The sequence below is a fragment of the Rhinatrema bivittatum genome, chromosome 1 (assembly GCF_901001135.1).
Source record: "Rhinatrema bivittatum chromosome 1, aRhiBiv1.1, whole genome shotgun sequence".
Taxonomy (NCBI): domain Eukaryota; kingdom Metazoa; phylum Chordata; class Amphibia; order Gymnophiona; family Rhinatrematidae; genus Rhinatrema; species Rhinatrema bivittatum.
The window spans coordinates 549,676,881-549,699,219 of NC_042615.1; the positions used below are offsets into that span (position 1 = coordinate 549,676,881).

General features: G+C 41.4%; 1 protein-coding gene across 3 annotated transcripts in view; it reads left to right on the plus strand.

Moving 5' to 3' along the window:
• Positions 1-22,339, plus strand: part of VPS13A (vacuolar protein sorting 13 homolog A) — a 745,426-nt gene that overhangs the window by 431,574 nt on the left and 291,513 nt on the right. For all 3 annotated transcript variants that reach the window (XM_029616432.1, XM_029616443.1, XM_029616452.1), the window contains exons 41-44: positions 6,991-7,350; positions 8,792-8,893; positions 14,651-14,806; positions 15,312-15,573. In XM_029616432.1, coding sequence (XP_029472292.1) covers positions 6,991-7,350; positions 8,792-8,893; positions 14,651-14,806; positions 15,312-15,573 — 880 coding nt within the window. The remainder of the gene's footprint in view (positions 1-6,990; positions 7,351-8,791; positions 8,894-14,650; positions 14,807-15,311; positions 15,574-22,339) is intronic.

A 22,339-nucleotide genomic window follows, 5' to 3' on the forward strand; every position in this document is an offset into this window, starting at 1 on the left:
ATAAATTTTGAATTGTAGGTTGAGTGAAGATAAGATATGACAAAGTGGAAGAAGATATATATTGAATAGTATGGGAGATAATGATGATCCTTGGGGAACGCCGGATGGAATTGTGTAGGGAATGGAGGATTGATGGTTGATATTAACTTGTTGAGGGCGATCTGTAAGAAAAGATGAAAACCAACTTAATACTGTTCCAGTGATGCCTATTGCTTGTAGCCCTGAAATGAGAATTTGGTGATCGACCGTATCAAATGCTGCTGAAATATCTAAAAATACTATAATATAATCTGTGTATGAATCAAATGCCCGAAATAATGTGTCAAAGGTAGATAGAAGAAGTGTTTCTGTAGAGTGTCCCTTTCTGAAGCCGTGCTGATTAATGTGGAGAATGTTATTTTCGGATAGAAAGTCGGAAAGTTGACGTAGAACTGCAGATTCTATTAGTTTAACTAATGATGTGAGAGAGGCAATAGGTCTGTAGTTATTGAGATCGGCTGTACCTTTTGTTTTTGATTTTAGAATAGGTAAAATGGATGTTTTTTTCAGATTAGATGGAAATTGTCCTGTTTCTAATGATTGGTTAACTAGACTACTAAGAAAAGAGTATGCATGATGACCAATAGCTTTGAAGAAGACTCCTGAACAAGGATTGTAAGGTGAATTTGAGGGTTTTTGTTTGCTGATTATAGTTTGAATTGAACTGTCAGAAATCGGGATAAATTCGGACCATTGATAATTAGGTTCTTTCTTGATACAGGTAGGATAGGGATGGATCTAGCTGTGAGTATTTCGATTTGATTTTAGGAATTACTGAGTGTACTTCCCTCTGCGTCACTGATCTGAATTCAGTCCAACAAGCAGCTGAGTTAATTTGAACAAGCACATCATCAAAAGTACAAATCTCTATGGGAAACTAAGATAAGATCTTACAAAACTTATCCTCAAAATAGCAATAGTATCACAGTCCATAGGAAGTTGATTGTGAACCTTAGATTTGGACAGAAGCTTTTTTACTATATAAAATAATTCACGTGGGTGATTCATAGATTTCTCAAACTTGGTCTCTATGTAACAACACTGTGCTCTCTGACAACTATATAGGCTTTCAAAACTCTAGATATAACTTTTTCTCTTCATGATTCTTACATCAGCTCCTTTCTAAATTCCTAAGCAATTGTTTTTGTTTTATGAAATCCTGGGTGAACCATGGTGCCAATTTACAATAACATCTGGACTGTATAACTTTCGATGGATTGATTTTATTTTAAGTCTAGGTAAAAAGAGTACCATCTATTGACCATTTCTTTAGCATTTGTGTGTTCTAGGAAATCAGTTCCCAGATCCTAATGTTCACTAAATTCATCCAAATTTGTCTAATTGTTTTTGAAGTCCATGATTAGTCTTTCTGTAAAACAAACAAGACATATCGAAGAGAATTAATGACCAGTCAGTCCAAGGAAGCTTCAGGTCATGAAGCTGATGAACTTCTCTTACCTGATCTTCATGACAAAATAGGAGATCTAAAATATGTCCTGCCTCATGGAAGCGCAAATCCCACATTTTATGCAAGTACTTCATCCACTTTGCCAGGCATCCAGAGGTCTGAGTTAATTGTCTAAGATTTGCAGCAGCTGTAGTAATTTATTTATTTAGTTTAAAACTCATATATTGCTCCCTACAAAGAAACTCAAAGCGGTTCACAATAAAGTAGCAATTCTCTTGCATATATGGTCAACAAGCTGGCAGCCTGACAAAGCGGATGAAGAAATTGCATAAAATGCAAGATTGCATATGCTGTTTGCTATTAAAAGTCCATAAATTCAATCAACAGGTCCATAAACTGGAGAAACTTGAAGACTTGTGCTGACAGCCTGGCAAAACGAACAAAGTGTCCTCGTCTGCAGGACAACTGATGGGAAAAGCATCTGGGCCGAAAGGAAGAGCAGGAAGTGATGAGCGATGATTCACCTACCTGCAATAAAAAACAAAAGTGAGATATGCAGATCAGAAGCTTAGAGATTGACCAGTCCAGCACTCACTGTGGAACCAGCAAGAATAAGGGCACAGGAATATTGGTGCATAAATGCGGGAGGAGAGGAGACTAGCATTGGTGGCAGGGCGAGTGATAGCAGAAACGTAGGATCTGAATTGGAGAAGCATCTGCGCTGAAACAAGACATCCAAGTGGGCGAAGCATCTACATCAGAAGAAGAGCAGAAGTGGAGCCACCATTTCTGCTAACTTCAGTGATGAGAACCAATGGTGCACCCAGTTGCAAATAAAAGTAAAGAAAGAAAATCAAAAGTGAGAATTGCAACTTGGGGACATGAGATTGACCACTCGGCGCCCAATAGTACACAAAAATGTTGAAGACCAGCATCAATGACAGTGCAAGTGATGGTTTAAACGAGGTATCTGAGTGGGAAAAGCATGTGTGCCGAAGAGAGGTGTTCACGTGAAAGAAACATCTATGTCAGAAGAAAAAGCAGAAGCAGAATCACCAACTGAGTCAGTAGCAACAGCAAACCAGGAACCTGCAATAAAAAATGGAGTTGACAGCATGAGCGGCATGACCCTGTTGAGCCAAGATGGGCCAGCAAAACATAGGCAAGCACTACTTACCGAGCTTAGCTTCAGTAAGGACAAAAACAGAAGCACCATTCATGGCAGCCTGAAGAAAAACAGAGAAAGGTAGGGAAAAAATTTAGAGCTAGCAACAATTACCAGCAGCATCATGGTGACCTATAAGAGATTACACATGTATACAGAGAGAAAAATCTTATCGATACTTACCAAGTACTCAATCACAGCCTAGGAATGTAGATTCCCACCAAGTAACCAAGGAGCTTAATTGGAACCACACAATTTGGAAAATAGAGCCTCTTCCACCTATGAAGACAGTGCCATGGGGAAGCCCTTCATGGCAACTGTTCATACCACATAATGGTTGACATCCAGTTGTAACCAGACACCAAGGACACTAGTACCGCCATTCCAGTTTGCCATTGGCAGAAGATCTTGGTGGTTTAAGTGGTTGCACATTGATGGTCCTGTGTTGCAGTTGTAGTTAAGATCCACAAGTTGTTGTGTTTCTTTTTCAAGAGAAGTGTTTCCTGAACCAGTGTCCCCCTGCTGGTTCATGATAGTCATTGGTAGTCTGGCATGGGCAATAACACAAAAGTGGACAATACTAAAAAGGTGGGGGTCTAACTCTGACACTGGTGTCAGGTATGCATGATAGTTGCCTTGCTGTTCCCATGGGAGATGGTTCCTGAGGAAGTGTCTTCTTCTGGCCTGTTGATACCTATTGGTGGTCCAGCATGAGCCGGGTAGGGTTCAGAGACTGTCACTGAAGGTACAGCATGGTTCCAAACAAAAATAAGTGGACCTTCAAATTGGCTGGGGTCCAGCTCCGACACTGGCATCAGCTGTCATCAAAGTGGTGAGAGTTCTAGGATACCAGCTGGACAGCTATATGCCAGCAGAAGAGGTCTCATTTCTCAGCCACTTGTGAACTGAGAGAGTCATCAGTGGTCCAGCATGGGGTCTGGTCAGATTGTATCCAAAGAGCATAATTGGTCCAGAGAGAGCCAGGAACAGGAGAATCATTGATGGTTTAGAGTGGTGGGTACTTTCCTGATGGCTATTACTTCCACCCATGGCTCCTGCCTCTGCCTGTGTCCCTCCATTTAGGACTTGAAGAGCTGCTGCATTCTGTAGTTTTTGAATTTGAAAATGAGCTTGCTTCCTGGGGGAACATGAACCCAGTTGCTGACTGTCAGTAGGGTTGTGTTGCTGTTCCCATGAGAGGTGTCTCCTGCAGCAGTGTCCCCCTGAGATGCTGGCTGATCCTCCTCTGCCATCTCTGGCTGGTGAGCATGTGTGAGGGGAAAAAAAAGACAAAAACCATATCAATGAGAATTATTGATCATTTTTAACACACTACTGGCCCCCTCAGCCCTCTTCCCAACAGAGATACGTTCCCCACCATACCCAGTAGCTCCTGCCACAGCGGGTGCATCTGTATCTACTCTAGTATGGACATCAAGAATGGAATCCAGAGTCCCCAGGACCAGCTTCTCCACCAGTGTCAGCTGAATATTGCATGGTGGGCCTCCTCCAGACCGGCACTAGGACCTCTCGATAAGTGCCAGCTTGGTCTTGACAGCTGTCCTAGTGTCCTGCCAGCAATGCTTAGAATGATCTGTGGTTCTGGTCATCACTGACAAACTGTTGACATCCTTGGCAATGCCTTCCCAGAGTTTCCTCTTGTTCTTCAATGATATCTTCTGACCGAACAGCACACAGTGCTTCTTGCAAACCTCTGCATGAGACGGTCCTTCTCTTCCTCAGTGAAATGCACATCACATTGATGCTGTTTTTCAGCTGTTGACAGATGGTTTTTTCGTGATCATCACTACCGAATGATTGATGTGGGTCCCTAACCCCCTCAGCACTACTCCTCCCCCCTTCTCCTGCTCTGGATTCTCCACCCACTTTCCTTTCTTCCCCCTCTAACTGAACCCTTGGCTTATTTCTCTTTCTTTGTTCCCTGTCTGCCCACCATCTTCTCTCACACCAATTCCCCTCTATGGCTACACTCCACAGATCCACATATCATACTCCTATTCTCTCTCACCACTCACCCACCTGGCATGCTCATCTTCGTCCCCTCTGACAAGCTTCATTCCCTCCACAGTCAAACACCAACTCCACTCTTTCAGGAACCTAAATACAAAAGTGGGCAAAGTCAGACAATCACAGACCAGTAGTCACTCTAAAGATTCACTCAAGAACACACAAAAAAAAAACCAAAACAAAAAACAAAAGGATAGGAAACAGGCAAAAATAAGCAGCAAAAAAGTTGGTCCAGAGCTTGCCTAACCACCTCCCATCACTAACAGAATGGCCCTGTGAAAATGTGAGAAGCTGCCATTTATTTCCTAGAAAGAAGTGTCTAAGAATACTGATGTGAATCACATCTGCTGGAACATACAACCCTGTATCAATTAGTGAATCAATCAATGTACAAAACGTGTTTCAATTCTTACACAATATAAATATTTCACAAAATATAATTATTTATTTATTCATTGCATTTCATCCCTTTGTAAACAAGAAAAGTTTTACAAAAACATATTCAAGAGTATACAACACATGCCACTTTCAAAACGAGTGGACACATCAATATACTAAAACTATTGCACATATCATAAACATGAAAACATGGACATGTCAAACCCATCACCCCCATAATAACACCCCCATAATAACCCCATCACCCCCATCCAACAACCATACCTCTTTCATTCCACACAAATTTTTCCCCCCTAAAATCTACATATGCATATCAGTGTTCGCACTATCTACTAAACCTTTGGTGTTGTAAACCCCTCTCTTCTCACTAAATTATTCCCCACTTCTTCATTGGATATCGTTCACACCTCTTCTTCATTCATTGATATTTGAAAGTGGCATGTGTTGTATACTCTTGAATATGTTTTTGTAAAAATTTTCTTGTTTACAAAGGGATGAAATGCAATGAATAAATAAATAATGATATTTTGTGAAATATTTGTATTGTGTTTAAGAATTGAAACACGTTTTGTACATTGATTGATTCACTAATTGGTACAGGGTTGTATGTTCCAGCAGATGTGATTCCCATTATTGATGTATTATTCAAATTGATTGGGGGATCTAGTAAATCTCTCGTGGTATGGTACCATATAAGAATACTGATGGACATCTTTGCACCACCAGTCACAACACTGGTCTACCTAGGTCTCTTCGATCAACCAATAGGTAAAACTGCAGGATTTTCAAACTAGTGCCTTATTTTACTGCAGTTATCTGTATTTTGATTTTAACTTCAGTTTTGGCATGCTTTTTGGACTTACTACAGATTTTTAGTGCCAGTTTGATTTGCATACCATTTATTTACTGCCTTGAGCAGGGCTGTGTGATTTTAATGCATGGTAAGTAAAATCGGCGCTAAAGTTTGCTCCAGTTTTTGCATGAGTTTTATTACATTGGCCTCTTTATTTGAAAATGTGTTTTCTCTTGTTGGTATGGATGATTTTGTACATGTCTTGCTTTCAGCTGTTAATTATCTTAAATAATTGCATGATTAAAAATAAATTCTAAAATGAATTTGTGGACTACCCTTAGTAGATACTATATAAAACAAATTGTAAACTAAACTGCATATTTTACAATGATTGATTACATCATACTGTTAATATGTTGAAATAGTTGAACATATCCTAAAAGATGTTGAAATAGTTGAACATATCCTAAAAGATAAGATTGTAGAAATCATGTCTCTTGTATACCAAGTATGTGATTTCGAAATATTTTTTTAATAACAAAGTATGCTGTAGGGTTAATGGAATAATATAATGACATTTACAATGGTGTTAAATTTATCATGTAGATCTTTGACATACCTAGGATTTGTAGATCGAGTAAAGTCACAATTTCATGTCTTATTCTTTTTTGGTTTTCTCCCAGCAGTTTCCTCCTGTTCTTTTGGATTTCCAGTTCAATTGAAACTGGCCTTATTTGGAGTATAGTGCCATGAGTCTTCATTCCAAACTATCTGTGGGGAGTCCCCTCCCCGCCCCCATTTTATCTCTCCTCCCAATACAGCTCAGCCATCACAAGAACAGTTGTAAGCCAGGGGCCTCAAACCACAACTCCCTTTAGAATGCAGCAACATGAACCCCAAGTTTAGTTGCTAAGTGTTGCAGATGAACAATGGCTGGGACTCTCCCCAGCAGTATTCCCAGGTCTGTGAATGCTGCTGCCATAACACCCCGAATTCTGACTGTTCTGGGGAGCATAGTTCTAGCCCGGAAATGAAACCCTGGGTCTTCCAAATGGGAATGGCCCCTCATGCCTTTTTCTTAATCTGTACATTTCTTGTTTGTGTTTCTTAATCTGCACCTTTATTCAATATATTTAAACATTTTTATTCTTTCTTTAGGTTTCTCCATTTATCATAAATACCGTGATTACTATCACTTCAGCCCTTTCTCCAGCTCCGGAAACTACAGAGGAAGCAAGTAGTCCAGTTCCGCTTGATTTGTGGGACAACAAAGAAATAAAGGATTTAAAAATGTGGTTCCTTGAAGAGTCGGACAAAAGTGAAAGTAATAGTGACACAGTAGTGAAGTTGGTTCCTACAGGAGAAACAATGAAAATGTCTATTGACTCAATTATTGTGACTCTAGAAGCTGGTGTTGGGCACAGGACAGTGCCTATGCTTTTGGCTAAATCCTCGTTTTTTGGTGATGTAAAAAACTGGAGTACCTTAATTAACCTTTATTCTCAACTTGAGTTAGAAGTAAGTATTTGTATAATTAAAAAGGGAAAATATCTTTATTCTCTTCCCTACAAGCTTCCCTTTTTCCCCACAACCACCTTTTTCTTAAGTTTCTCTTTGATTTCTCTCACCCTATGGATAATCTGTGAACTTGTCATTAATAAATTAGAGTAATCTGATTAGTTGTCATTCAAGTGATTACTGTTCAGTGTCGTCGTAAAATTTACAGTGACCTCAGGCTTGAGCTGCAGTAGTAAAACTGAATGTTTCCGATGAACACTCTTGCTGCTAGAATATTGTCACGATCCAGTCTCCCACGCCAGCAAAGGTCCTCACAGAGTCACGCTCTCTCCTGTGCTAGCCCCACTCCCTTAGTGGTTTCATGACTCAGCAAGGCAGCCCTTTTTAGACCTGCCTCTCCCAGAACCCGCTGCCTCTTCGAGTCACTTTGGCTCTTTCCATCTTACCTTGCTTTCCATCTGTGTGGGCCCCATGGCCTTCTGCCTTGCACTGTGGCCTCCTTGGCCTTCTGTTTTGTCCTGTGACCCCTTATGGCTTTCTGCCTTGCTATGTGGCCTGCTAAGGCCTTGTCTGTTTTTTTTTTCCCCTTGTCTGGTCTTCTGTGAACCTTGCTTTGCATTAGTTTCCTGTTAGTCTGTGTTTGTATTTTTTTGCCCTGTTCTCTTGGTTCTTTCCAGTTCTTGTCTTGTGTCCTGTCCAGTCTTTGTCTTGTTCAGTCCTTGTCTTGTCCTGCCTAGTCTTCCCTGTGGTACTCATTCCTTGTGGGCCTCCAGTCCCGGTCCCTGTCTCTAATCCCAGGCCTTGCCTTCTGTTCCTGTCCTGTCTCCAGCTCGTACCTGCCTGTGCTTCCAGTTGCAGCCTCTTCCTCCAGTGCCAGCTTTGTCTCCTGTCTCATCGCTTGTGCCTGCCTTGTCTCCAGCGCCTACCCTGCCTCTAGACCCAGCTTGTTTCCAGTTCCAGCCAAAGTCCTGAAGGCCACCAGAACCTGTGGGCTTAACCCAATATGGGGGGGGGGGGGGGGGTGGCTGGTCAGGAGGATGACCCAGTCTAGCTTCACCTTAGAGTGTGGCCCTGCTGCTGCTGGGGAAATCTTCTCATCCAGCTGATTCCCTACTCTGTGACACATGACAAGTACTGTTTCTTTACCTTTTTTCAAATTTTTTCTTTGTTTCAATGTCAAATAATTTTTACATTTGTTTGCAAATACAATATAAAATCAAAATATCAAATCTTAGGCTTCAGAAATATCATCCCTATACTTTTATTTTCATCAGCACTTGGCAAGATTTAAAAGCTTGTTCATTTTATATAGAGTTATACTAAGGTATCAGGTTTGTTTGTTTTTTTCATGAAGCTCTATTTTTCACTTTAAGACTATGCATATCAGCAATGTGTCTCATACTCTTTATTTATTTTTAATATGTTTTACATATGCATTTAGGTTCATTACTACAATGAGATGTTAGGTGTATGGGAACCTTTACTTGAACCATTAGAAATAGAAAAGAGTGATGAATTCAAGCCTTGGAGCCTTGAAGTCAAGGTATGGTATAATTACTAGAAAGTACTGAATCTGTTTAAATGTATGAACATGGAAGGGGAGCAATTGAAGAATTTTAACTGAACAGGATATGAGCATTGAATTCACACTGTTTTAAGGAGGATTATATCACCCCGGGATTTGAGATAGAGAATCTCATAAAAGATGACATTCCTGTTTTTCATATAAAATTTGCTCTATAGTACCTCTAGATAGGAAGGCAAATATAGTGCCTACTACACAATAGCAGTCAATTCTATGTAAATTACTGTTGCACTACAAAAAAAAGTATCATACTAGATGCCAATCTCATTTCCCATTGGACTTTATCCTCATCAGTGCAAAATTGTGGGTTTTCTGATTATTATAGTGGTATTATAGCTGATAGTGAAGTGATAAGTTTATAACACATTACTTTTGTGTCATATTTGCTTTCTTTTTAGACTGGTCTTTGGTGTTAAAGGATAATTTAGAATCATGCTTTGATTTTTTTTTTAATGCCAGCTTTACTTTTGATACACGGTAATAGGGTTGTATGTTTCATGATTTGGCATAAACAAGATGTTTTCAATTGCTATATTTTAGAGCTATTAATGCTCTTATCATTTTCTTTCTCTCTATTATGACTTTTGTAGATTAAATGGTTACTTTATGTACTTTCCCAATGTTACTTTATGTACGCTCTCATAACTTTATGTAACTCTCCCAGTTACTTTATGTACTCTCCCAGTAACTCTCCCAGTTACTTTATGTACTCGCCCAATGATGTAAATATAGTAAGTTTCTATAGCTATTTTGGTTCCTCTCCACTTTCTCCTCTTTACTTCGTTTCAGTATTCTACTCTTAGTCCCTCTCGTTCCCAGCCCTTCTTTTCTCCCCTTTTCTTGCCTGCTCCCCTCGCCCCACCCCTCGTTAAATGTAATTTTCCTTTTTTTGAGTTAATTGTAAACCGGCGTGATGTGTTCTACGAATGTCGGTATATTAAAAGTTCATAAATAAATAAATTAAATAAATGTATCCACACTACCTTGACTGCAGTAAAAGCCCTCCAGTGACACATTTGATTTGAATGGATTACATTGCATATGGAACCAGGAAGACTTTGAATTTGAATCCATTTTTAGGGTTCTAATGACACAGTTTGAGCCCTTGTAACAAGTCACTTGTTTCCATAAATTTCATCATTAGAACACTAAATATCTTCAGCATGGCTGAGTTGAAGGCAGACAAACATAGGCAATTTGTGCTCTTCTCTGATGTGCCTGTCTCACCTTCCTCCCATTGCTGCTGGCAAAAGCCCTGCCTGCTTCCCTTCCACCCCTTGTAATAGTAAGAGCCCCATCTGTTCTACCTTTTGTTTCCCACCCTCTCATTTATGAAGCTGTTAAGCCCTACCCTATCTTCTTTCCTCCCGTTTGTACCAGTGCAAACCATCCCATCCTCTCCCCAGAATATCATTGTTCCCCATTCTATTCTTTCCTCCAACTCCATGATGCCACATGACCTTTCTTCCCTCTGTGATCTTTCTACCAGGATACTTCCACCTCCTGCTGTCCTCCTCTCTGCCCATGGTGACTCCACCTCCTCACCCTGATGTCTTCCCCTAGTGATGCTTCCACCATGATCTCTACAGCTCCTCACTCCCTTCATCCAGTGATGCTCTTCTTCCACCCCCAACTCATGTTACTTCTTCTACTATTTGCCATTTCTGTAATGCACTAGACATATGCATCAGTACTTCTACATATATTCTTCCTTTCCACAAAATGACTCCTCTATATTGTCTCCCCCATCACCCTTTCCCCATCTTACAATGACACCATCTCCCGTGGTAATTCTTTTTTTCTTCCCTCACCTACCTGATAACTAGTAACAATTGTTTACCACCTGTCTATATAGAAACATAGGCTGTATGGTCTTTTTCTGCCATCATCGCATCCACACAAATGATCATCCCAATAACCCCTACCACTTCCTCAGAGAATCCCATGTTTTCTTGAATTCAGATACTATCCTTGTCTCCTCCACTGGGAGGTTGTTCCATGCATCTACCACATTTTCTGTAAAGAAATAGTTCCTTAGATTACTCCTCAGTCTACACCCTTTTATCCTCATCCCATGACTCCTCGTTCCAGAGTCTCCTTTCCATTGAAAGGGGCCCAACTCCTGTGCACTGATACCTCTGAGGTATTTAAATGTCTATCATATCTTCCCTATCTTACCTTTCCTCTAGCATATACATTGTTAGATCTTTGTCTATCCCTATATGCTTTAGAGTGAAAATCACTGACCATTTTAGTAGCCATCCTATGGCCTGCCTGCATCCTGTTTATATGCTTTTGAATGTGCAATCTCCAGAAATGTACATAGTATTCCAAATGAGATTTCATCAGGGACTTTATTTTTCTGCTGACCATTCCTCTTTCTATGCACCCAAGTATTTTTTTTTTTTTTTACTTTTCCCATTGCCTTATCCACCTGTTTGTAACTGCTGATCACAAGGTGACCAATCAGCCCCAGATCCCACTCTTGTTTCGTGCATAGTAGAATTTCACCTCCTAGGGTTTTGGTAGCGCAAATGCATGACTCTGCATTTTTAGCATGAAATCTTAGCTGCCAAACACTAGACTATTCCTCAAGCTGCGCTAGACCCCCCCCCCCCCCCCTCATCCTTTCCAGATTTCCCTGTGTGTCTAGCTTGTTGCAGATTTTGGTATCATCCGCAGAAAGATGAAACTTTCCTGATAGCCCTTCCACAATATCATGAAAATCTTGAAAAGGACAGGTTCCTGTAGCACAGCAGTAATAACACACTTTTTCTTTGTAGGCCAGAGAGAATGAGGAGGTAGGAAAGGAGAATGAAAGGCAGAAGAAAATGTGGTAAAACAAAAAACCCCCAAAAAACCTTAAGTAAATAAAAAAAAAAAAAAAGATGAGCAAACTAGAAATAATACAAAAAAAAAATGAAAAAATTTGTGAAAACAGTGAAAAAGTAAAAAAATAAAATAAAAATTGTTGGCTGGCACCTAAGTTTTTTTTTTCAAAATTTTCCAGTCCTTACCAATGTGATGTGCTACCTATGTGTCTAGTTGTGGTGCGTCTTTTGGGTCTGGCGTATGTTTGTCTGATGTTCAGTTGTCTGTGTGTGTGTGTATGTGATGTGGTCTCTGTCTGTCTGATTCGCTGTTTTCAGTAGCGTTAAGCCGTGTGATAGCTTGTGTTACAGGGCGGTAAGGTGTTAGCACATTTCACGATGTCCCCCCTCAAAGGCCTGTTTTAGTAGGTTTGAAGCTTTCGGAGCACCAGCCTAGCCATATGAGAGAGAGAGAGAGAGGGAGACTAGCCGTAATGCCCTTTCCCTAGATAGGTATTTATATCCCTATGGGAGACCCTAAATCTCACCTAGTAACTCGAGGTGAGATTTAGGTATTAGTGTAGGGGGTTAGGGGCCACTTTGACATTCAAAGTGAGTCGTACAAACAGAACAGTGCTCTCTTGTGAAGATTTGATGACCCTCGGAGTGAGGAAACTCACCCAGAGATGAGATTTGTGCAATGTTCTCTCCACCTAGCTTGATGTTACCCAGGTAGAGAGTCCACCCAGTTACCCAGGTAGAGAGTGGCAGTTAAATCCCACAATGCTTCCAGAGTCACGATGACTGGCTTAGGGGATAGGGAAAACCTCTTGCCCCGAGCTGACTCACCAACAACCGCAGGAACTCCAACTACAGTCTCTGTCAAGGCGATTCACCCCTGGAAGCTTAAAACGTGAGACTGCTTGCTCCAATTAACTCGAAGCCTGGGCTTTCCATTCAGAACTCTCTCTGGTCGCGGCAAAATTTTGAGCACCAATAGCTCCCTCCACTGAGTCGCTTCCGATATGGAGGTCATCCAGTGCCTCAGAGACATCAGTACTGCCACAAACATGCTGTCCAGGGAGAAAACAGTCCAGCGGGCTCAGCGATACCTCCTCCCTGACTGAGGAAGGATCTCCTGCCCCTGCCTCACCTATGGGAGTAAGTGCCCGCACATCATCAGGGCTGGGAGGAACACATTCCGTAATTAACTGCCTCAAGGGGATACTAGGGTCTGGAGGGAAGACCCAAACTCAATCCTTCCGTTCAGATGGCATTGAAGCAAACTTCAGGTAAAAAACCAAGAAACAGACTCCATTTACTGGTCTTTTAATGCTGGGTAAGCATTGCTTTGTCAGAAGGTAGTCAGTGTGTAGCTAATTTGAATTTTATATAAGCTGTCTTTAGAAGAACAAGTTTGTCATAAGTGTCCGTAACACACTTCTTGCCTCCTCATTTCCAGATTTTCTTATATAATATCTTTGAAAAGAAGAGGTTTCATTTTGTGGCTTTACTCATTTTCTGTTGCATACCTGGAATAGCCATCTTCATATCATGCCCTCTCGCCTAAAAACCCACTTTTTTGAGGCTGCTTTTAGTCTTAAACCCTGGTTCTACTTAGTCAAGGCCCTGCTAATTTTAACTATTTTTTTTCTATAAAACCAAGCTCTTGAAGCCTCATATTTGTCTTGGAGCAAGGGTGATGTCTTATATGTATCTGTGCAGCACTGTGTACATCTTGCAGCACCATAGAAAGTAGTAGTACTATTATGAACCTGTGTGATTACCGTAATTTGGCCAGTTACAAAGTACCCCATGCCAACAATTGACTGATATCACCCCGTGCACTAAACCAAGATGCAGAAATACTGAGTAGTAATTTTACTAAAATACCAAAAGGTGCTTTGACTTTACAAAAACAGCAAACTATCGCAAGAAACTCTGCCCCACCTGAAAGTATAAAATACTGGCCTGTACAGCCTCTTGTTGTCAGTGTGGCATGGAGGGAGAAGAAAGGGGAGCATTTAAATTCAGACATGGAGATAGTTTGGTGTTATAGAAGAGATTAGGGGAGGTGCTTTAGCAATATCTGAGCTGGCTGTTTATTTTTACTTCTTTTTCTGGCCCTCCTTGCCCTCTTTTCTATCCTTTTTTTTTTCTTCCCTTCTCTCAGACTTTACTCTCCTGCTTTCTCTTATCACTTTTCTTTGTTGGCTTTCTCAGCTTATCTGTTTGCTGTGCTGCAGCCAGTACACAGTCATGGGCTGTAAGTTTGACAAGTTTTCTTGTCTGGTATGGTCTTTCATACTGTCTGCAGTCAGCACCTAACTCGCAGCTCAGAGGGTGAAGTTTTCTTCTAACTAAAATCCACATTAAATAGTACATTTCACATTTTACTACATAGGGTGTGAATGTCTGCACAGCTCAGAATACTTTCAATAGCATGTCCATTAACATACACACTTGTAATAATACTTAACAAGTCTTAACAAGTACTGTGAATTGTTAAGTATGGGGTGGCCAACTCTGGTCCTCAAGAGCCACAAACAGGCCTGGGTTTCAGGATATCCACAATGAATATGCATGAGATAGATTTGCATACTCTGGCGGCAGTGCATACAAATATATCTTGTCCATACTTATTGTGGATATCCTGAAAACTAGACCTGTATCTCTTGTGAACTGAAGTTGGCCACCCTGGGTTAGTAGATAGGATGATGTTTACTGAGTGGAAAACACTTTTATCACACTTTAGTACATCTTAGTGACATGGCAGTATTTCCTAGAACATGTATAGTGTGTAATTTATTTCCCTTTTAACTATAATATGCTGATTTGAGTTTTTTTCTTTATTGGGAAAAATGTATTATATGACACAAGCCCATTTTCTTTGTGATTGTTTTAGATGAAAAAGAAATCTAGAAAACAAAGTGAGGTGGATGCTGATGTGGAAAACTACAAAATACCAGAGTATAAAACAGTAATCAACATTTTTGCTAAGGAGCAGTTGAATATTACACTATCTAATTGTGGACTGCAGATGCTTAATAATTTAGGAAAGGTAAGGAATGTGATTTAAATGACAAGTTAATCATCATGTCTTTTATTTTGGTCAAGTAATTAGGATATGAGTGTGCTCTACTTCAGGTGTGTTATATTTTTAAAATATGTTAAAGGCTGAGTGAATCCTGTCACCAAAATATTGACACGTTTTCATTTCTGCTGTAATTGTGATCATTTGAATTACATTTATTGATTTGATCTAACATAAATGCTTTATAAAATCCTTATAGTGCTTACATTAGGCATTATAGCATTTGCATGATCATTTAATATAATTTAATGGTCAGTGTGGTGATAACAAAAGGGAATGCTTGCACTGGCTATTACAACACATCCTGATATATATGAGTTTCCATTTGTGACAAGAGTGCCTTAGACGTTTTACAATATCTAGTAAAATTATGATCTGGAGTTTTATGATGCAGTTATTTTTATGAGTTTCTTTTGATTGTTTTGTGATACCATATCAATGCTTTTAACCAGCAATTATATTTTTCCTATAGGCATTTGTAGAAGCAACTACCAAAACCTCTGACGACATTAAAAAAGATCAAGCACCATTTGTAATCAAGAACTCCTTGGGACTTAACATTTCTGTCATGCCAAGTGATTCCTTTAGTCCCATTCATGTTGATTCTGGAGCAAAAAGATTTGAACTGAATGATGGGGAGTGTCTCAATATGGATTATATCAGAGCTAAAAGTGAAAGTGACCAGTTCTCAGCAATGACCAGCCTTAGTAGCAAACAATTTTACATTCAACTCAGTAAGTTAAAGAATAAAGTTACATATCGGTGCCATGTAGTTGGTCAATTATGTCTTTTGAAGCATTGACTACCATGAAACACAAAATTATATTAAGTAGTTTTAATGAAATCATTGATCACAAGGTCCAGATAAACTTTCAGTAGGATCACAGAATTAAATGGGGAAGGCGATTCACATAGGGAAAGATAATACTAACTATGGGCCTGATAGAGTAAGCTTTCCTCCCATAAACAACAGAATGGGGAAAAAGCCTTAGTAAATTAGGACCTGTTGTGCCCTATGTTAGGTTCCACATTGGAATTACCTCTTGGGAAAAGGATTTTGGAGTCACTGTGAACAATGCGTTGAAATTCATTGTAACAAGCAAATAAAATGTCAGGAATTATTTGAAAATGAATAGATAATAATGCCTCTATATAAATCCATGGTGTAATAGCTTAAGTACTGCATGCAATTCTAATCATGTCTCAGTAAAGATATAGCAGAACTGGAAAAGGTATAGAGTGAGGCAATAAAATAATGTATGAAATTATTCCCTTATAAAGAAAGGCTTAACAGGTTAGATCTCTTCAGCCTGGAGAAAAGACACCTGAGAGGAGGGATACATTTCCCCAAAATTATGTGCACTACACTGACTGCCTGTTATGTAGCAAATGTATTTTAAGAATGCCATCTTGATTCTAAAGGCTTTACACAGTAATGCCCGATATTTATTAGTGCACTATGGGGCAGATTTTCAAAGGGGTACGCGCGTAAGATACGTGTGTGCTCCCCCTGTTGCATAGGCTGCCGACGTGCGCAAGTCCCGTGGCTTTCCTGGGGGGCGTGTCTGAGGCGTGTTGCGGCCGGTGCATCACCGGGGGCAGGGCCACGGGCGTGGTTCCAGCCAGTGGGCATGGCCGCGGCCTCTGGACCAGCCCCCGGACCGGAACATGACGCACCAGCAGCCGGCCCGGCGCGCGCAAGTTACGCCTGCCTCGGGAATTAGTTAGGGCCGGTGGGAAGGTTAGGGAGGGGAAGGTGGCGGGAGGCGGAAGGAAAGTTCCCTCCGAGGCCGCTCCAATTTCGGAGTGGCCTCGGAGGGAACAGAGGCAGGTTGCGTGGCTCGGTGCGCGCAGGCTGCCGATTTTTGCGCAGCTTGCGCACGCCGACCCCGGATTTTAAAAGATACGCACAGCTACACGCGTATCTATTAAAATCCGGCATACCCTTGTTTGCGCCGGGCACGCGAACAAAAGTACGCGCGCGTGTACTTTTCTAAAATCTGCCCCTATGTGTATACTCTAGGTTGTTGCTCAAGCTTGCAGGGAAAATGTATTCTCTTGGTGTCTTTGTTCAGAACTTAGACTTAAAAAACTGATCTAGAACTTTTGTTGTTGCTCCCATAATCTGGAATTCTCTCCCTTGCAAACATTATTTTATATTAAATTTTTTAAAAAAGTGAAAGCCTTTTTCTTTAAACTGGCTTTTCTTTCCAGTACAGTATAATTCTTTATCAGATGGACCCCTTTAAGAAGCGGCTCAGTTTTTTCCCTTTTGCCCTGCCTCTTTCAGTCATTTGCCAATTTATTTAATTTAATTTTGTCCTTGTAGTTTATTTATTGATATAAATGTTTTTGTTTGATTTATTGAATTATTTAATACTTGTTTTTCAGTTTGTTACTGCTTTACCAGTTTCTGTTATAATTCACTGAGAACAGGTATTTCAAATTGGTGGGTTTATGATATAGGATTATAAAATCATGAGTGGTCTGGAGCAAGTTAATAGGAAACATTTATTTACTTTCTAAGTAATAATAGTTCTCATAGGACAAGCAGGATGGTAGTCCTCACATATGGGTGACATCATCAGGATGGAGCCCAATCACGGAAAACTTCTGTCAAAGTTTCCAGAACTTTGACTGGCCCCTACTGGGCATGCCCAGCATGGCACTAACCCTGCAGCCAGCAGGGGCCCCCCTTCAGTCTTCTTTTTTTTCCGCGCAGCAGTAGCCTCGCGGTTTAGGAGCTCTGAACACATTCCTGACAGGAATTTTCCTCACGGACTTATTTAAAATTATTTTGCCCCACAGGGGTCCCTCCTCTAACTTTCTCAGGCCGCGGTACTCCGGTAAGTTTTTCACCATTTTTCGTCTATTACTGTCGAGTTTGGCCCTCGCGGCCTACTGGCCGTCGACTGTACCGTGGCTCGATTTTTTTCTATGGCCATGGCGTCGGGTTTTCGTCGGTGCCCGGACTGTACTCGCACCATGTCTATCACAGACCCTCATAGAGTCTGTGATAGACATGTGTGTGTAATGTGTTTAGGCTGTGAGCATGATGTCCTGACTTGCACCAAATGTGCCCTCATGACACCAAAAGGTCGCAAAGCCAGAATGGAGAAGATGGGACTCCTTTTTCGTGCTCACACCCCGACCCTGTCCATCGCATCGACGTCATCGGAACCGGCACCGTCGAAGTCGCACCACCATCGACAACTGTCCAGTGACCGCCCGCCATCGACATCTTCACGGCCATCGACTCCCGTTTCTCCCCCCCAAGATCGAGGGGATCGAAGGGAGAAACATCGCCATCGGCATCATAAGTCTCGGACTGTTGAGGGAGCGAAATCATCGACCTCGCCACCATCTGAGCCACCATCGAAGAAGCCCCATCCAGGAACAGCACCGATCACTCCTGCGACCGGGACATCGAGGCCACCCTCACCCGATCGGGGTTTGGAAGTCACGATTCCACCTGTAAAGGTGGTCCCTCCGACTGTGCCTCAGCCTCCCTCTTCTGTCATGGAGCAGGAGCTGATTGCCCCAGGTCTCCGGGAAGAACTGGACCGGCTGGTCCAGGAGGCCATCGACAAGGCGATGCAGCGACTCCCGGTCCCTCTGGCACCGACACCAGCACAGAGAGTGGAACCGGTCACCGACCCGATTTCAGCAGCGCTGGCACCGCTGCTATCCCGGATGGAGGCGCTCATGACTGCCCTTCCACCGGTAATTCCCGGGTCACCGATGGCCCCGATGACAGCTTCATCGGGAGGAGAAAACACCGTTTCGCATTCCTCCTTCGGGGGTATTGCCTCAGGCCATCGATGCCATGTCGTCCTCTCCACCGATTAATTCATCGGCGCCATAGATGCTTCGATGCCAGCACAGATGCCCCAGGGCATCCACGGTGCCCCGGTGATCCTTCGATTTTCTCGGAGCCTCAGCCGGGCCCTTCAGGTATCCAACCCCCTTCTCGTCCTACAGGTCAGCCTATTGATTCCTTATGACACCTGGGGTGATGATACTTCCACAGACAACCGATAATGACTTACCTTCACCTCCCTCTCCTACTGAAAGTAGAATAGCGTTCTCCTCCAGAGGACCTCTCTTTCATTAATTTTGTGAAGGAAATGTCAGAATTGGTCCCTTTCCAGCTTCAGACGGAAGAGAAGATAATAGGCACCAGATGATGGAGCTTCTCCAATTCCTGGATGCCCCTAAGTGATCACTTCTATTCCCATTCATCAAGTTCTTCTTGACCTCCTCAAAAAGAACTGGGAAAACCCTGGATCCGTTGCCCCAGTACTCAGAAAGGCTGACACTACTGGCTTTCAAAAATCTCAGCTCGACCACCACTCAGTTGTGGTGGAATCGGCTCAAAAGAAAGCAAAAAGGACGAAACCACACTCCTCTACCCCTCCTGTCAAGGAACACAAGTTCCTCGACAATATTGGTCATAGAGTGTTCCAAGGGGCCATGCTTATCTCCGGGATTGCTTCTTACCAGCTGTATATGACCCAATACAACAGGGTCATTTTCAAGCATATACAGGACTTCTCTGAAACCTTGCCTGACCAATTTCAAGAACATCTTCAAACCCTTGTCAACAAGGGGTTTGAGGCAGGAAAGCATGAGATAAGAACAGCTTACGATATCTTCGACACCTCCACTAGAGTGTCTGCAACTGCCATTTCGGCAAGATGCTGGGCCTGGCTCAAGTCTTCTGACCTTCGCCCAGAAGTACAAGACAGGCTCTCTGACCTGCCCTGTATAGGAGATAATCTGTTCGGTGAACAGATTCAGCAAATAGTGGCTGAATTAAAGGACCATCATGAGACCCTCAAACAGCTCTCATCGATACCTTCTGACTTCCCTTCTAGACAGCCCTTCAGATCATAAATCACAAGGACAGAGCCAACTGTGTGATTTAAGCTTAGTTAAATTAAGTAAATAAGCAGATGATGTAATTCAATATTTTTTATATGCTTCAGTATTAAGTAATATTTTACTCTGGTACAGTGTAGTGCAGAGTTCTATACCCTAGAGCAGTACTGCTTACCCAGGTCTCAGGACACACCTAACCAGTCAGGTTTTCAGGGTTTCTACAGTGAATATGCATGAGATAGATTTGCATGCACTGCTTCCATTGTATGCAAATCTGTCTCATGCATATTCATTGTAGATATCCTGAAAACCTGACTGTGTTCTGAGGACTAGGTTGAGAAGCACTGCCATAAAGAAATGGCTTAATGAGAGCTATGAGTTTCTCCATAACTTGCCAGCATATCTGAGTCCAGTCACAGGAAAAGGAAAAGCATGCAGATATTCTATTTCTTAATTTTTCTGCTCACAAGAAGATGGTTTACAGTTTTGGGCTTTTCCAGGTACTTAATTCAGAGTTCTGCCAAAGAAGATAATTCTTTTATCATTAATGGGTTTTAGAGTTTCTCATCTTTAGTTTGGAAAGCTCTGTCACGACACAGTTATGGAGAATATGTAGAAGAGTGCCCTTTCTTCAATTCTGCCAACATCTCTCTTTATTACTTTTACCAGTATGAGAACATTTTTCTTGTATATAGTATAGTTGCATTAATATTTTATACTAAAAATCCTTTGTAGGATCATAAGTTCAGTGTATGCCTTCTCCAAAATAGTGCACCAGTCTCCTTGAATAAAGGCGGACAAGTTACTTTATCCCTCTTTTATATGAGAGAGAAGTAACCACTTTGTTAGCAAGAAGTACTTTGCATAAATCTTCAATACTAAGTTTAATATTTTTAAACTTAGCTTCATGGGTATAATTTCTTCAGTGAGATTTATTTATTTATTTATTTATTTATTTATTTATGAAACTTTTAATATACCGACATTCATAGGGCATATCATGCCGGTTTACAAAAAACTGAAGCAGGTGGAAAATACAATGAACAGGGGTGGGGGAGAGGGGAAGCAGGCAAGAAAAGGGTGAGAGGGGGGCAGGGGAAGAGCAGCAAGAAAGGATAGGGCAGAAGGAGAGAGAGGAACAATAAAATTGAGCAATATAATAAAAGGAACATAATTGTAACTGGGTTCTAAAACTATTCATATAAAGACTGCTGTGTTTTGTTGATTTGATAGAAATAAGAATTCAAATGGAGTTAGCATAAAATGAGCTATCAGATAAACCGAAGATCTCCTTAAAATGATTATAAATGGCAAATACTTTGGGGCCGATGCAATACCATGCGCAGCGGCTAGTGCACGGTTTAACCCGTGATTGGATGCGCGTTTTGGATGCATGTCCATAACCCAATCCAATGTGGAGATTAGCGTGTTCAAATCACTAATAGCACTCATCACATGTAAATTCCATGTAGATGAGGCTATTAGCTAATCCCCGCAATCCAAAAAATTTCCCATGTGACCAATGCACCCATTGCAATGTGGCAAATTTTACGACAGCCTTGGACTGGCGTAAAGGTATACCACACTCAAAGGCGCATTGGGAAAAAAAGAAAATCCTGCTTTCTTTGATTCCTCCTAATAGTATCATAGCAAGACTAAGTAGGAGGAATCAAATAAAGCAGATTTAGTATTAAAAAAAAAGTTTTTGAAAGAAAAATTCTGGAAGCTCAATAGACACACATGATACATGGTCCAGGCCGTGCATCTTGTGCGTGTCTATGCCGATAGCAGGAGAAAAAGGACGTTCATAGATCGAGCGTCTGTTTTCCCAACTCGCTTGTCAGTCACCTCTCCTGTGCGCCCGATGCTGAGAAGGCTCTATGGATGCCCAAATTTTCCTTAGCACCTCCTTTTCTGCACAATCCCTAATTTAAACATTGGATTGCATGCCCAAAAGAGGTGGCTGGGCGCATGTTATAAAAACAGTCGCTCAACTCTGAGTGCCCATTTTCTGCACACAAATATTGCATCGGCCCCCTTGTTTTCAAGTTATGCATATTCAAAGGATGAATATTGTATAAAGTCTCTCACACCTCCACTGATCTATAAAGTCTGGGCAAGCCAGTAGGTAGGAAAAGAGATACAACTGCCATCTTTTGTTGCCTCAAGTTTTCACATTCTCATGATAGCCATTATACAGTATACACAAGTGGACAGTGAACATTTCATTGTGTTTTGTCAAATTAGGAATGCTTCTCTATCATCCTAAATTTCACGTCAGCCAATGGCAATGCCAGTTTCATTCACTGATACAGTTATCTGATCAATTCAAACTGATAGTGTAGCTAAAAATCTGTTAATCTCCATAACATGCAGATTTTCTCTCATGCATATTCATTGTGGATATCTTGAAAACCCGACTGGCTGGTGGGCCCCCAGGACAGGGTTGGGGACCACTGAGATAGACCCTACATAAATTTACAGAGACAAACTGCTATTCAGTAATCAGGACGTTGTCTGAAACTAGCTGTCATAGCTAAGACACAAACTTTTTGAAGCTGATATTGTATCCCTCTAAGCAGCACATTCTGATCAACAAGCTGCTAGCATTCCCACTGT